We start from the raw sequence: 17,122 nt of genomic DNA, 5'->3' as shown, positions 1-17,122 counted from the left end.
ATTTTGGCTGAAAAACACTTCTTAAAACTTACATGAATTTATGAATTTTTAAAAATAGGACCCTTATTTTGGCCCACCCTGTATATATATATATATATATATATATATATATATATATATATATATATATATATATATATACAGAGAGAGAGAGAGAGAGAGAGGGAGAGAGAGAGAGCATTTTTTTCTCTATGGCACATGTCATAAAAATAACAGACGTTTTTGTCTATTAATTCTATTTTCGATCCTTTCCAACTTCTGAATAAGTCTTCTCTTCTGGCGGGTACTGCCTTATGTAATAAGCATATTTATCATGAGTCCAAGTACTTTCCAATCCTTCAGTATTCATCATCAGGGATAAATTAATCTAACTGCTTTTGAACCATTTGTAAAGTTTTTTTTATGATAAAAATGGGGATTACATCAGCCAGTTCCCGCCAGAAGAGAAGACTGTTATTCGGGAGTTGAAAGAATCAAAAATAGAATTCATAGACAAAAAACGTTTATTTTATTTAATGAAATATGCCAAATATATATATATATATATATATATATATATATTTTAAGAAAAATAGAAAAACCGAATGAAATTATTAAAAAATCAACGTTTCGTCCTTATTTCAGAGGACATCTTCAAGATAATTGAAATAAAAATGTAAGAAAAGAAAAAGTCACAGATCGTGCGAAAAAGACAGTTTTTTAATCCTACCCATGTCGGGAAGGACAAATATGTGTGCGTATCATACGTATACGCACACATATCATATGTATACGCACACATATTTGTCCTTCCCGACATGGGTAGGATTAAAAAACTGTCTTTTTCGCACGATCTGTGACTTTTTCTTTTCTTACATTTTTATTTCAATTATCCTGAAGATGTCCTCTGAAATAAGGACGAAACGTTGATTTTTTAATAATTTCATTCGGTTTTTCTATTTTTCTTAAAACATAACGTCAACCACCGCTGGTATTTTTTCATTCCTTATACATATATATATACATATATATATACATATATATATATATACATATATATATATATATATATATATATATATATATATATATAGGCACTTTGTCAATTTATAAATGCATTATGGAGGATTGTTTTTTTTTTACCTTTAGTATATTTTTACCTCGTCTTGATGTTTTTATCTCCGTTGTCACTTGAAAGAGAATGCAATAAACAAGCGTGTTTGTTCTCAGTTCTCCTCTATCCGTCCAATGAATTAATTCTGCTCGACCAATAGTCACGTGCACATCGTAAGATTACATTACAGACTTCCTGTTTTGCTTGCACGTATTCCTTTGCAACATCCATTGGTCCATTGTCTCCCTTCATCTCCTCCGACCGGTACTAGAAAAAAAAAAGAAGAATTAATGGCACGCCAACGAGGTTCGTAAAACTGTCGTTTGTCGACCCGCACGAGTTTGCATGGAATGAAATAAATACTTGCTAATCCATCAGGTTACAACGAATCAACATGGAATTTTTTTGTTGTGCTTTCGTTAAATAATCGATTGCTTTCAGCTACGGTCGGTGAAACTAAACTCTTCTCCTCCTCCTCCTCCTCCTCCACCTCCTTCTTCATCCCAGGGAGACACTCTCACTCGAACAGCTGAAGGGGAACAGACGACTGAAACATTAATGTCGCTTGTAATAAAATAATGAAAGGCAATGATGTAGCTGATAAAATGAGTATTTTTTCTTTTTTGTGATTCGTCCGATGTAAACAAAGATTATGCAATTTGCTTATCTATCTATCTATCTATCTATCTATATGCACACACACACACACACACACACACACACACACACACACACACATATATATATATATATATATATATATATATATATATATATATATATATATATATATATATATATATATATATGTATGTATATATGATGAGAACAATGGAAATAGTATTCCGATAAAATAGAGATATAAAAAGGAACAAACCAAGTTATGTGTTCATCAACGTTTCGTCATAATTTCATCCAAATCAAGTTTTGAAATAATGACGAAACATTGATGAACACATACTTTGGTTTATGCCTTTTCATTTCTCTGTCTCTGTCTCTGTCTGTCTTTCTGTCTGTCTCTCTCTCTCTCTCTCTCTCTCTCTATATATATATATATATATATATATATATATATATATATATATATATAATATGGAAAAATGCGCGCATGAAATGTAATATTCTTAAGATTTTATTAAACCTGGAAAAGTAAAGGACAAGAAATTCAACCTGGAAAAGTAAAGAACAAGATATTCTAGTAAAGTAAAAAATAAGAATTTTTTAGACTTAAAATATTGCAGCTAAAAATAAAATTTGAATATTGATAAATATTTTATTTATTATTTGCATATGTTGTTGTTTATTGTTGAGTTAGAAAGGGTGTCAGTCGCTGGATTGAACTTATTCCCCCCTATTATTTGCATATATTTATGTAGTGAAAATTGTTTGAATAAAATTAATTCATTAGTTAGTTAGTTAGTAGATTGAATTAATAATTTTATAATTTACATAAAAATGAATTAAATGATCCTAATTATGATATAATAAAATTATTAATTTTTATGTACACCCTTTCTAACTCAACAATAAACAACAACATATGCAAATAATAAATAAAATATTTATCAATATTCAAATTTTATTTTTAGCTGCAATATTTTAAGTCTAAAAAATTCTTATTTTTTACATTACTAGAATATCTTCTTCTTTACTTTTCTTTTTTGCTATAAAATCATAAGGAGAGTTAAAAAAAAATTAGTTAATAAAAAAAAGTTCGGTTTTTTAATTATAAAAAAAAACGATACACGAGATTGAACCTAAAATCTTTCCACCAACCCCCGGTACTCAAACCGTTACGCTAACATGTCATATTGGCAAAATCGCAGTAAAAAATATTTATATACAAAAAAGTTATGCAAAATAAAAAAAAAAGCCGTTAGTCACTTATGTACTTACTCTCCTGTTTGTGAACCCACATATTTTGTTGTAACTTTTTTTCCACTGAACCAATTTTCGATTTTTTTTTTTCAAAATGTAGCTAATGAGGTGTTCCATCCAACTGTATCACCTGTTTGAAATTTGGTTGCGAACGGAATTAGTGGTGGGGGTTTGAATGTGTCTCGATTCATTCAATTTCGGACTAAAGCATATCATTCAACCACTACCGTGGTTGAATGATATATATATATATATATATATATATATATATATATATATATATATATATATATATATATATATATATATATATATATATATATATATATATATATATGGCGATTAAGCTACACTGAATATTCCGCGTTTCATGGACTCTTCAGGCCTGAAGAGTCCTAGAGTGGATGAAACGCGGAATATTCAGTGTAGCTTAATCGCCATATATATATTTTATAAATTACTAACTATCTCTACCTACGTATTGAGCACTTTTGAAGTAAATACTTAAAGTTTACGCATAAATCTATACTTTCGTATATTAATTTTATGTGAGTAAATTAAGTAGTTATATATATATATATATATATATATATATATATATATATATATATATAGATTGATATAGATATATGTATATTTGTTTTTGTTTTCCTTTCATATCTCATATTTTATATTTATTAGCAATGCTTCATGCAAACTAGCTATTATATATATATATATATACATTTAAGAAACTTGTTTCTTATCGTTGAGCACTTTCAGTTAAAATTGAAATTACAAGAAACCCTCTCTGCCACCTATAGCAATGGCCAACGACTCTTTATCTGAGAGTACATCTTTCAAACTCCTTGGCCTAACGTTCACAGGAAACATGAGTTGGAAAAATTACATTGAAGGCATTGCCAGGGCCGCTGCAAGAAAGGTGGGCTCTCTCTACCGTGCTAGAAAACTACTAACACCCGAAAGTATCCTGTACCTCTATAAGGCCACCACTCGCCCATGTATGGAGTATTGCTGTCACATCTGGGCTGGTGCATCTGCTACTAGTCTCTCGCTCCTAGACAAGGTTCAAAAGAGAGTCGTAAACCTGATAGGCCCTGAACTGGCATCTAAGCTTCAGCCTCTGTCCCATCGACGAAATGTTGCATCCCTCTGCCTTTTCTACAAGTATTTTAGTGGTGAATGCTCTGACGAACGGCAATCACTTGCGCCCCCACAACGTGATCACCCTCGGCAAACCCGACAGGCTGCTAAATCCCACCCCCACACTGTAGAGATCCCTAGATGTAAAAGATCTTTTTACTCCAATAGTTTCTTCCCACGAACCGCTAGACTCTGGAATTCCATTCCAGGTCCATGCTTCCCCAACAGTACGTACGTGCAGAAGTTCAAGTGTAACGTGAACCGACATCTTGCTGCCCAAATCCGTACATAGTACCCCAGTAGTTGTTGCCCCTGATAGTAGCCCCCTACACCAAAGTGGCAATTTGCCTTGTTTGAGGTGAAAATGTAATAAAAAAAATAAATAAATAAAAATAAAAGTCGGTCAATTTAGCTCTTACACGCAGATCATCATATAATGATTAGATCACTCTGACAGACGTTAAAAACAATTTAAAAAAGTAAATGTTTAAATTTCAACAATATTTCTCGTGGTTAATGGTAGCCGAAAGTATTGGATCATTGCTAATGATGCCGGCGATGACTTCTATTGCCGGTGTCGAATCTGTCGACTGGTGTTAATCGTGACACCCTGCACTGTTGATTACAGACAGGATGAAACACTAGTGTCTGTAGCTATTTATTAATTATATAATTATTATAGTAAATAATTATATATATATATATATATATATATATATATATATATATATATATATATATATATATATATATATATACTAGCAGGCCGCTCGGAATTGCCCGGTCGTAAAATACGCTTAAATATGATATTTTGATTAATGTAGATTTCGTAATCGGATTTCTTTTTGCATTAAAGCAAATCAATCTATTACATATTTGTCATATTAACAATTGCAATAACCAACGAAATCTTTATAATTTAGAGAATAAAAGCATGAACATTCTTTGGTAGAGAGAACGAACAGTATAGTTCACAATACATCGCCTCTCCGTTCCTCTCAGGTTAAGAATGTTTTCCTCAATATTAACCATGTTATTTAGAGACTCATTCTTAACATGTTAACCTTTTTGTTCCTACACCTTTTTTTTTTTTTGCATATACTAGTCGTCAACTATTTTTTTTTTCAATGGTTTATGAAATCATTCATATATCATTTTGTCAGTTAACAACAAACACATATCGACTTTGTTTTAAAAAAAGAAATGCGTTTTTAGTTGTCTCACTATTTTCACTAAATTTGTTGTTGTTTTATCGTTATTTCCATGGGAAGTGCTCGTCTGAGCTCCAATCTCTTCTCCCCCTTTGCCAATCTTTCACGAAAAACACCCGTCTAGCTGAAACTACTGTCAGTAATTTTCTCCACTCTTTATCTGTGCCTAAATCAAAACGTAGATTCCATGGAACTCTCTTCCGTTTGCCTGTTTCCCACCTGACTACAACTTGGATGTCTTCAAGTCCAACATAAACAAATTTCTGATAAACCGCCTCCTTAAGTAAGACACTTTATCGAATCTCTATTACTAACGATTACTACGATATTGTCCCATTGATTACTGTACACGCAATTACTCTCATCCTCGAGTGGCTTCCGGGCTTTGATGACTTCCATGTAAAAAAAAATCAGATTTGATAAAAAATAAAGAGAGCAATTCATGTAATATATGTCCGCACCGCGACCGAGTGTATTTTTTATGTTTGCGAAAATATATGCCGACATAACATGGAAGTTTTACAGTAATTCAAAAAACAAAAAAATAAATAAACAAATATCCAATTAAATATTTAGAAATTTAAAAAAAAAATCGAGATCGGTAATTGTATCGGAATCGGGAATTTAGATCAGAATCAGTAATTGTATCGGAATCGGGAAAATTTTTTAAATCATCCCATCACCAATATATATATATATATATATATGCATGGATCATAGGAGATTAAAAATTACATTGTTATGATGATTGAACTTGTGCATTCATGACCTAAAAGTTCCATATCTCCGTTGCAGATATTGACAGTGTGAAGCAATGGACGTGCGTAAGAAACACAAGTGCGTCATTGAATTCCTCCATGAAGAAAAAAATTTAACCGCTCAACATTCACAGAGCCTGTCAAAATTTTACGGAACCGATGCAGTTATTGTCAGCACAGTTAGGGAATGGGTTCAGAGTGTCGACAGAGATATTAGTGACAAAGGGCACTCCAGATTTTTCGATAGAGACACCAAAAGAGGTTGGCAAAAATGCATTAAGAACGGCAGTTACTATGTAGAAAAATAAATTCTAAATTATAAATGTTGCTCGTTTTAATGGTACCACTCCATAGTATCGTGCTACTTATTTGATACTATTTCCAAGTTAAATTCGTAGCTCTTCAACATTTTATTTATTAAGTTTTAGTTTAAAAAATAAGTGGGCTTACGTTTGGAACGACTTATGCTATATAATATTTAAAATATTTAGAATAAATCGTTAGTAATACGAACCAAAATAGAAAATAAAAATAGAAATATTCCATATCATAATTTATTTAATGACCGATGGATCGAATAGAGAAAGTGATACGATAGATTTAAACAGATTTTAAAGCAATCTGCATAAATTAAAATAACATGTTTAAGCGTATTGTACGACCGGGCAACGCCAGGCGTCCAGCTATTATCTATCTATCTATCTATCTATCTATATATATATATATATATATATATATATATATATATATATATATATATATATATATATATATATAAGTGAACTTGTCTTCGTTTGTGCGAAATTTCTCTACCAAACTCCTCTGAATATTTAGTTTACAGATTTGAACCTCATATACGGGGTATTTGGACTTCGTGAAAATTTTCAATTTGATATTTAGCCTGTAGAAATAGCTTCTAAGAGGTTACAATTGAAAAACAAAACAATTGAATTTGGTAGGAGTATACTGACTTACTTTTGAGTATTCATACATATACGTTTTAAGCTTGAAGTGGTTTGATTTTTTGTAAGGGGGGGTATCTATCTGGCGATAACTCAGGCGGTAGCGACGAAAGCTGAAGAGATAAATAATGACTAAGGTTGGAGTGATGAATATTTTGGTTTCAATTCCAGCTGATGGAACCGATGTCGTTTTTTTTTTTAACTTTTGAAATTATTATTATTATTATTGAGTACAATATAATAATCTATAATAATAATAAATACGAAATCTATACGAAGTAAAATGTCATATTTAAACTTATTTTACGATCTGGCAAGATCACGCGACCTGCTAGCATCTATATCTATCTATATAAAGTTGAGTGTTTTCCTGCTATAATATTATAGACTGATATTAAAAGTCTACTTCTATTTACATATTACTAAAACAAATTTCTTAATATAGTCAGTCATGGATATGCGAGCGACCATACAGAGGTTAATTAATTTGCATATTCCTATGAAAAACGGGCGTTAAGTAATTGCTTATTTATTGTTTATGTTTTCTTATTAGATGATTCGTTCATTTTACTGTTACGCTGCATTCTATTATGCATAGTTTCTACATTCTGCATAACTGCGTAGAAATTAATATGAAAACGTTATAGAACACGGAGATATTATTATATATGTCTATCTACACACACACACACACACACACACACACACACATATATATATATATATATATATATATATATATATATATATATATAAGTGATCTTGTTGATGTGTGTGAGAAAAATCTCTACCAATCTCCTCTCTGAATATTTGGCTTACTGAGTTGAAGTTTAGTATATAAGGTATTTGGACCTCGGGACACATTCGATTTAGTTTTTAGCCGGAAAAAATTGATGCTAAGGATTCAAAATTTGAAACAAAACAGTTGACTTCGGCATTGAAAGTCGGATAAAACATTATTCCTGCTTTACTTTTGCGCATGCCAAAAATTGACATTCATAGTCGAAAGTCTCTTAATTTTTAACCCTTCGTATCCTCTGTCGATAGCCCAGACGGTAATGATTAAGCCTGAAGCGATGAATGTTTTGGTTTCGATTCCAACTGATAGCGGCGAAGTCATTTTTAATTTTTTTTTTTTTTTTTTTTTTTTTTTACTTTTAAAATCATTGCTATACGTATTGAGTACAATATAGTGATCGGGAGAGTGTTGGCTTTATAATAATAAAAAAAAATGATTTTAGAATCGGAATTACTCATTTTAAGAGAATCAATAATGTAAAACAAAATCGTTAATTGCATCGGAATCAAGAAAATTTTTGGAACATTTCCATTATAACATACATTATTATATATTTATATTTTATTTATATATGATATATTTTTTATTTATACATTATTATAAATTTATATATTATTTATATATTATTATAAATATTTATTTTATTAATATATTATTATATATTTTTATTTTATATATTATTATATATTTTATATAGTATATCTTTTTATTTTAACACAAAAACGATTATCAGAAAAATTGACATGAAAATATTTAATTAAACAGAATAATTCGTTATTTTTAACGATGAATGCAGGATGGAACGATAAAATTGTCGTCCTAATAAAGACGACATGATTCCATTTCCGTTTGATGAAAACTGGTTTTCTTTTCATTTGTTGCAGACCATCTACTAGTTGACCAGTTACGTCCCAAGGCGATAGGAGCCTTCTATCATGTCTGAAAATGACACAATGTTCAACGAGCTAGATCGGAGATGCGCCGCTGTGCAACTTATGCTCTCTACCGATCCACGTTATGACAATAGAACCATTGCCAGCACCCTCAAAATGCATCGCTGAATTGCCACAAAAACAGGCTGATAAAAACTGTTTCTAGCCATGGTTATGGTCTTTAGTGTGGTTTCAAGTGAGGGCCACATCATGCCACCTCACATGTTCGAAGTCGGCTTGAAAGTCAACTTCAAAGTGTACCTGATGTGCTGAAGAGTGTGGTGATCCTCTGGTGCAGTCAGAGGCCGCTGGCAAACCCTGGGTGTGACAGAAGGACTCGGCGCGACCCACAAGTTCAAAGAGACCCAGGCTTTGCTTTAGGACTGCTACGATTTTGCACCCTCCTCTCACTGCCCCCCCCCGACCTGAACCCACTGGACTTCTTCGTTTAGTCATACATCTAGAACATCACTAATATGACCTCCCAAAACACCAAAGCCAGCCCCATCGCTGATATCTGCCGAGTATTTGCTGAGCTTCCGCCGGCGCTTATGGAAAAGGCAAGCTCCCAGTTCCGGATCTGTATCGAGGCAATGATTGAGGCTGGATGCGGCTACGTTGAATAGATGTCTCGTCTACAATATAATGAAGTTATCCGAATTGACTCTTTCAATAAAATTTTTCTTTAGGGCGAAACTTTTATCGTTCTACCCTGTATATGAGTGTTGGGGTGTTTATTAATAGTCGCAGACAATACAAAAACGAAGGAACAAAAATTATGTTCATTATAAACAAAAAGAAAATATCCCAAAGTGTAATAAAAAAAAAAGTGTTTTTTGGGGGGAGGGGGGGGTCAGCATTTGGAATTTATCGTCTGGCAGTATTCGGCTCGATTTTTTCCAGTTGCTCTCCGTAAACTGTGAAAGATGCCGACGCAACCTTGGGTCAGATTCTGGATCAGTACCAAATAACGATGTAGTAAAAAAAAAAAAAAAAAAAAAGACTAACAACGTCTTCTTTTTACAAGAGAGTCATCATTCATCAAGACTCAAATGCCACTCGAGGATAAGGGTCAATAAGTGTAAGGTGGTCACTGAGATAACAGCTTAATAATCGTTAGTGATGGAAATATTGTAGAATTTTATTATTTAAGAAGTCGAGGCGTTAAAAATTTGTTTAAATTGGAATTGAAGACAAACATTTTGTAGTTAGCTGGAAAGCACCCCAACAAAATCGAGTTCTACAGACAGGTATGTCTACGAAAAAAGCTTTATTCATGGAATATGCGTTCAACTTTAGGTATCAATACAGAGTAAATGATTTTGTGAAAGTTTGGCAGGCAGGGGTATAGATTGAAGCTCAGACAAGCACTTGTCATGAAATTAAAGATAGAGAGAAAACAGTCTCGCAACGTCTCTTCTGTGGGAAAGAGGTCAGTGGGGGGAAAAAGGACATCACCCACCAGACATTGAAACCGATTCTGAACTCTGTCACGGCAGGATAGGTGCTCTGCACGGTTTTTTTGTTTACTAAATTTTAATATAAAAAAATTTGTAATAATTAAAAGTTTAGAAATTAAGAATTTAAACACATTTTGCTTCTTTTTTAGTTAGTATTTATTTTTGAGGAATTGCTATGTAAACGTGATTATTATGGTTAAATTACTAAGTTAACGTTATCATCAAAATGGAAACTTACTGAACGAATTAGAAATAGTCCCCTTAGCTGACTTTTCATTTAATTTTCTATTATAAAGGAACTGTCGGCAAGAGAAGAGATTCTGAAAGACTTATGGGCGCATTTAAAAGTAAGACACTTTTGTTCCAAGTTCCACAAAAATTACTTTCATTTAGGATGTTGGCAGTCTTCAGGTGATCCCTACTGTAAGTACTCAATGTCTTTCTATAAAGAATTCTGACTATAAAAATATTGGGGAAAGCGATGCCAACAGTAGAATTTTCGGATTAATAAAAGATGATGATGATGGTATGGTGGTGGTGGTGGTGGTGAATTCAAAGTGATTAGTGGCCAATCGACGGGCTGGTCGTCCAGACGACGGACAAAGCTTTAATAGATATGCGTTGACTTAGAAAGAAGAAATGAAGAAAAAAAAAAAGAAACGAAACAATTGCTAGACGGATATAAACGCGACCAATACATAAAAGAGGGTAGGCATAAAATTGGGCCGACAAAGGAAAACAATAAAACGAGGCGGACAAAGGTGGCGAATAATAGAAACGAGAGTGATGCCCATTTGAGGAGCCATTAACGAAATGCGATAGTGATCGAATCGACCATCCGGCCACTAATGAGGGCACACGTGGACAATGAAAAGCAGCCTTATCCGTACATCCAAACCACTTGGTCAGCGAATCTGTGCGGTCAATCGTGAATATCGTTTTATAATTAAACCAACTCGAAACAATAGACCCAACCAATCTTACATGTTGCATTTACTGTGGTCGAAGGAAACGGAGGCGGACACGGGTGAAGTAACTGCCCCTCCCCCATCTTATTCATATCGAAATGTATAAAGTTGAGAATATGTTCATATATGTTTTTGTGTATGCTTAGCTCTGAAATGGATTAACTGAATATGATTAATCTTGAAAAATACTTTTTTTAGCCGGGTACGTGGGTTATATTTAATTTAATCTTGTTTTATGTAAAAACACTTTTTACTCTTATGTAAAGGTATTAGACATGAATTTATAAATGTTTTATTGCATTTTGAATGGTTTTCAAGAGGTAGACATGAGTATGAACCCCTATTAAAAAATTTAACTACTTGTATGTTTGTTTTAAATGACTTAAGAAAAAATACCCGAATTTCAATTCCTTTTTTGCCCCAAATTATATGCATTTTTCTACAATCAAAACCATTTAATTGATTTGGATCAAAATTTGAATAAGAATTCTAGACGTAAGGTTTCGTAGATTACGCATACACACATCTATCTCTCTATCCCTCTCTCTCTCTCTCTCTCTCTCTCTCTCTCTATATATATATATATATATATATATATATATATATATATATATATATATATATAGGGGCATCAGTATTTATCGTTACAACATAAAGTGGTTATATTTAGGAAATTAAACAAAATTTAAATTTTTGCAAATGTATTACTGTAGAAAAAACAATAGAAAGTTAGTACACAAAATATTATTCGATATGTCCAAATATCTGCGTCAATAAGTAGTTGAAGACGATTAGAAAAAGCCTTACGTGTGTCACGAATTACTTTCTGGGGGACTTTGGCCCACTCCTTCTGTAGTTTGACCTTCAGAGCTTCCAAACTTTGATGGTGAGTGGCCGAGACCTTGATCTCAAGGTATGACCTGATCCCAAAATCAAGAGGATTCAGATCGGGGGAATATGGGGGCCATTTCTCTTTGGGAATGAAGTGCTGGACATTCTCGGAAAGCCACTCCTGGGTCTTTTTGGCCCCATGTGATGGTACGGAGTCGTGCTGAAAAGACCAGGAACGTTTTTTTTTTAGTGCTTCTCTGCCCAGGGCAACAATGCGCCAATAAGGATGTCATATTTTTGCTGGTTGATAGTTTTGCTGGTTCAATTTCACCCCCTTGTCAACAAAAAAGTGAGGGCTTTTACCGGACTCTGTCACGGCTGCCCAGACCATTACTGAGGCGACACATTGTTTTCTTGTCATCACTCGGGATCCTTCGTCCACCATCCCTCGACCAAACCCGATCGTTTTGAGTGTTAAAGTCGTGTTCAACATCAAATTTCTTCTCATCACTGAAAACGAGATTTGGTAGCGTGCCATCCTGAATGCGGGAAAGAAGAATCTGGGATCTTTGTTTTATCAACAACTTGAGCAGAAAGGTGTTTTTCTTGACATGTTTGAATGGAAACATCTTCAGGTTCTTTCGGGGTACAGTTGACATGGTCCCATACAACACTCTCAACTCTTTAGCCAGATTCTGGATGGATCTCTTAGGATTCCTCCTGATCTTTTCTTTGATGGATTTAACAAGTTTAGGGGTTCTAGCTGTTCGAGGGCGACCTTGCCCTGGCCTATTCTGAATATCTCCAGTCTCCTCAAAACGTTTTAAAGTCCTCCACACCAGTATTCTGTTCACTTTCAGGGTCTTACAGATATCCTTCCTGTGGTGTCCTGCTTTAAACAGCTCAACAATTGCAGTCCGCTTGTTTAAAATACTACCCATGGTTATATTCTGGTATCTGAAAGTATAAAGATTTATGAATAAGTGTCACAAATAGAGGAATACCGAGAAAAATGATTAAAATTATAGTTTAAACGCTAAATATTGATGACTCTGTATATATATATATATATATATATATATATATATATATATATATATATATACTCTTGGCCAAATAGACTATTTAAATGTTCATATCTTTGGTTTTATAGAACAAAACTACATGAAAATTAACAGACTTTTTAAAGATTATAATACTATTCCATAATGAAAATTGTATGACAATTAATAAAAAAATATTATATTTTCAAACCAATAAAATATGCCTAATTTTGCCCATATTTGTGTTTATAGTGTCCTGCAAGCCAGTTTCTTTTTTCTGCTTCAGTTGTCTCCTCTATGGCCTAATATATATATGTATATATATATATATATATATATATATATATATATATATATATATATATATATATATATATATATATATATATAAAGAGAATTGTAGACAAGACAAAGCAGCATATTGGATGTATTTATCAATGGGAAGAGGAGTTATAAATGCTCTGTATATTTAAGTATTTCGAAGCCAAATGCATCTCCTCAAAATAGGGAAGAGGGGCTTGATTACATACAATACAATACGACATCTAGGCAAGTGTACAATTCTTAGGGGATATTAAACATCTGGTATATAGGAAAAAAGGGTATGTAGAGGATCTGGGGGATTGACAATATGCATGTGTAGATGAATTTAGGCTATATTTTGTACTTGAGAAATTTGGAATCATAAGACAATAGAGATAGAATAAATATATGGAGATTTCAAAATAGGCTAAGTAGTAAAGATTTAGACCAATGTGATCACATATACTTTTAATTATTTAATAATATTATTCATTAATTTAATTATTTATTACATTAATTTAACTATTTATTAAAAATCAGTTTATATATTTATATATATATATAATAAATGAAAATTCCATTGAAATCGTGTAATTCCTTGTGTACAATTTTATAAAACTGTTATTTTTAGCTTCTATCAAATTAGTCGCAGTGAGTTAAATATGGCGTCGTAGATATGATTTGTCTTACGGAATAAGCTGTCCATTTGTCTTTGAGGCTTTCCATCCGGGTACTGAAACTGTCATTAACGCAGTTTTCTTTTTTCTTCCCAATGGCAGGTGTAAGATTTGGATGTCAGCAGTAGAATGCAGTATTCCTGACCGAATTCCTTCAACCTGGAACGCAAGCATTACCCCCGCATTTTCATGCACACAAAAACAGAATGCCAAACGTTCCATGGAGTCTAACAGGGGAGACAGCATCATGAGCGTCAATTTTCCCCAAAGAAAGTCAAACATTTTTTTTTTTTAAATATTTTCGTATTAAGATAAATAAAGGTCATGAAACCGATATTAATCCGAAATTTTTTTTTAATGAGATGAAAATCGATATTTAAATGTTAAAATTAAATACATAGAAAAATTATGGTTAATAATCAACGTAAGATTTCACGTCTTAAAAGAAAAATTTAAAGTAAAAAACAATTGCAATTTTAAAAAATAAATGATAAGTTTAATCAATTATAGAAAGTTTACACGACATTGTTTTGGTGCTGCGTGTATACGTTTGTGTGTGTGTGTGTGTGTGTGTGTGTGTGTGTGTGTGTGTGTGTGTGTGTGTGTGTGTGTGTGTGTGTGTGTGTGTGTGTGTGTGTGTGTGTGTGTGTGTGTGTGTGTCTTAGTTTTTGGTTTTAAGTGACTTCGACAAAATCAATGATTAACAGGTCATGAGTTCTAATATAACAAGTGAAACATGCATGGTCCCCCGTGAGTGCACAGCGAACGAGGCATAAAAAAATGATTTCGTAACTCTTCAAACTTTTAGTTTAAAAAATAGAAGGCTTTACTTTAGCAATAACCCTCGTATATGTATTCTTCTTGTGTGAGTAACGATTGACGTCAATAAGCTTGCCAATTTGTTCATTGTTTACTCAACAATATATCTGACCTTTATTACACGTCGCTTATCAAATCGTAATAAAATAGTCCACCCATTATCCGCATTATAATGTCATTAAAAATTATCCGTATTATAATGTCATTAAAATTATCCGTATTATAATATCATTAAAAATTATCCGCATTATAATGTCATTAAAAATTATCCGTATTATAATGTCATTAAAATTATCCGTATTATAATGTCATCAAAAATTATCCGCATTATAATGTCATTAAAAATTATCCGTATTATAATGTCATTAAAATTATCCGTATTATAATATCATTAAAAATTATCCGCATTATAATGTCATTAAAAATTATCCGTATTATAATGTCATTAAATTTATCCGTATTATAATCTCATTAAAAATTATCCGTATTATTATGTCATTAAAAATTATCCGCATTATTATGTCATTAAAAATTATCCGTATTATAATGTCATTAAAAATTATCCGTATTATAATGTCATTAAAAATTATCCGTATTATAATGTCATTAAAAATTATCCGTATTATAATGTCATTAAAAATTATCCGCATTATAATGTCATTAAAGATTATCCGTATTATAATGTCATTAAAAATTATCCGTATTATAATGTCATTAAAAATTATCCGCATCATTATGACATTAAAAATCTCCTCCTTTAACTAATTGTGTTTCTATTTTTTTAAAATACAATTAGTTCTTTTATGCATTTATGTTCCGTGTTATGATAATAGTTTCATTCTTCTCACATGTCTTCTCCTTGTATGACATTTTTCTAACGATGTTTGCAGTGTTTTCGGTTCTATTTGTTTCCTATAAAATAACTTACCTTTATATCGCTTTCCATTTCACATTCCACGTAAATCATAAAATATTCTTTGATCTTATTTTTTTTTTACATAAACGTCACCACTTATCAAGGCCGATAGGCCACTCAAGGATAAGGGTTAAAGAGTGTAGAGTAGTCAAAGGACAATATAGTAATCGATAGTAATGGAAGTTCGGTAAATTTGTTAACTTAAGTGGAACGGCTCATCAGAAATTTGTTCACGTTGGACTTGAAGACAACCATATTATACAAAGCTGGAAAGCAGGAAAACGGAAGACAATTCCACAGGCGTGCAGTTCTAAGAAAGAAGCTTTGATCATGGAATCTATGTTTAGGTTTGGGTACAGATAAAGAGTGGGGAAAATTATTGATAATGTTTTCAGCTAGTCTAGTGTTTCTTGTGAAAGTTTGGCGAGGGGGGACCATAGATTGAAGCTCAGTTGAACACTTTCCATGAAAATAACGATAAAGCAGAGACAAACTCGCAACATCTCTTCTGTGTGACAGAGGTTGCAGCGAAGAGAAAATGACATCTCCCACTAGGCCTCGAAGTCTATTTTGAACCCTATCAAGGCAAGACAAATCTTTTCTAGCAGCTCCTGCCCATATGTGGCAGCAGTACTCCATCCTTGGACTATCTGGCTCTTATATAGATAGAGAATTGCATCAGCAGTGAGATATCTACTGGATCGATAGAAGGATCCCACCATTTTTCCAGCGGCCTTGGCAACAGATTTGATGTACGTATTCCATTTAAGATCAGGAGTAAAGGTCAAACCCAGAAGCCTGTCAAAACTTGAGGCCTCCCCAAGACGAGAGCCATTCATTTCAATTGATGCCAGATGTGGATCAGAACGTTGATGATGTAAAGATAGAAGCTTGGTTTTAGATGAATTAAAAGTAACCAGCCACTCCTTTCCCCATTGTACAACGTGATCAAGATCAGAGAAGAGAGAATCGGAGAGAACTTGGTCGTTTACTGTCTTAGATGTGCTACCATACATGGTAGTGTCATCAGCAAAAATGTCTACGAATGATGTAAGGATGTGATTTGGAAGATCATTAATGTAGATCAGGAAAAGAGTTGGGCCCAGGATCGACCCCTGAGGGACTCCAGCATTTATACTGTGAGCTTCTGATTTTCGCCCATCAACTACTACTCTTATGAACCTATCAGAGAGAAATGATTTAATAATTGAGAAGACATTTCCAGCTATACCATAGCTGGAGATCTTGTTAAGTAAACCTTTATGCCATACCCTATCAAAGGCCTTTGATATGTCAAGAGCAATTGCCCTAGAAAGGTTGCCTCTGTCG

General features: G+C 32.8%; 2 protein-coding genes across 2 annotated transcripts in view; both read right to left on the bottom strand.

Moving 5' to 3' along the window:
• Positions 1-1,506, bottom strand: part of LOC145266811 (putative ammonium transporter 3) — a 63,473-nt gene extending 61,967 nt beyond the window's left edge. Inside the window, exon 1 of the mRNA XM_080122653.1 lies at positions 1,123-1,506. The gene's annotated coding sequence lies outside the window, so the exon portion shown is untranslated. The remainder of the gene's footprint in view (positions 1-1,122) is intronic.
• Positions 1,507-12,394: 10,888 nt separating this feature from the next.
• LOC145266320 (uncharacterized) lies at positions 12,395-12,976 on the bottom strand. Its single transcript, XM_080121882.1, has one exon. The coding sequence runs from the start codon at positions 12,974-12,976 to the stop codon at positions 12,395-12,397; it is 582 nt and encodes a 193-aa protein (XP_079978008.1).
• Positions 12,977-17,122: the final 4,146 nt, after the last annotated feature.

This window comes from Euprymna scolopes, chromosome 4 (genome assembly GCF_053919585.1).
Source record: "Euprymna scolopes isolate OS-2025 chromosome 4, ASM5391958v1, whole genome shotgun sequence".
Lineage (NCBI taxonomy): Eukaryota > Metazoa > Mollusca > Cephalopoda > Sepiida > Sepiolidae > Euprymna > Euprymna scolopes.
Note: the sequence above shows the minus strand (reverse complement) of the source record. Positions and strands in the feature narration are given on the sequence as shown.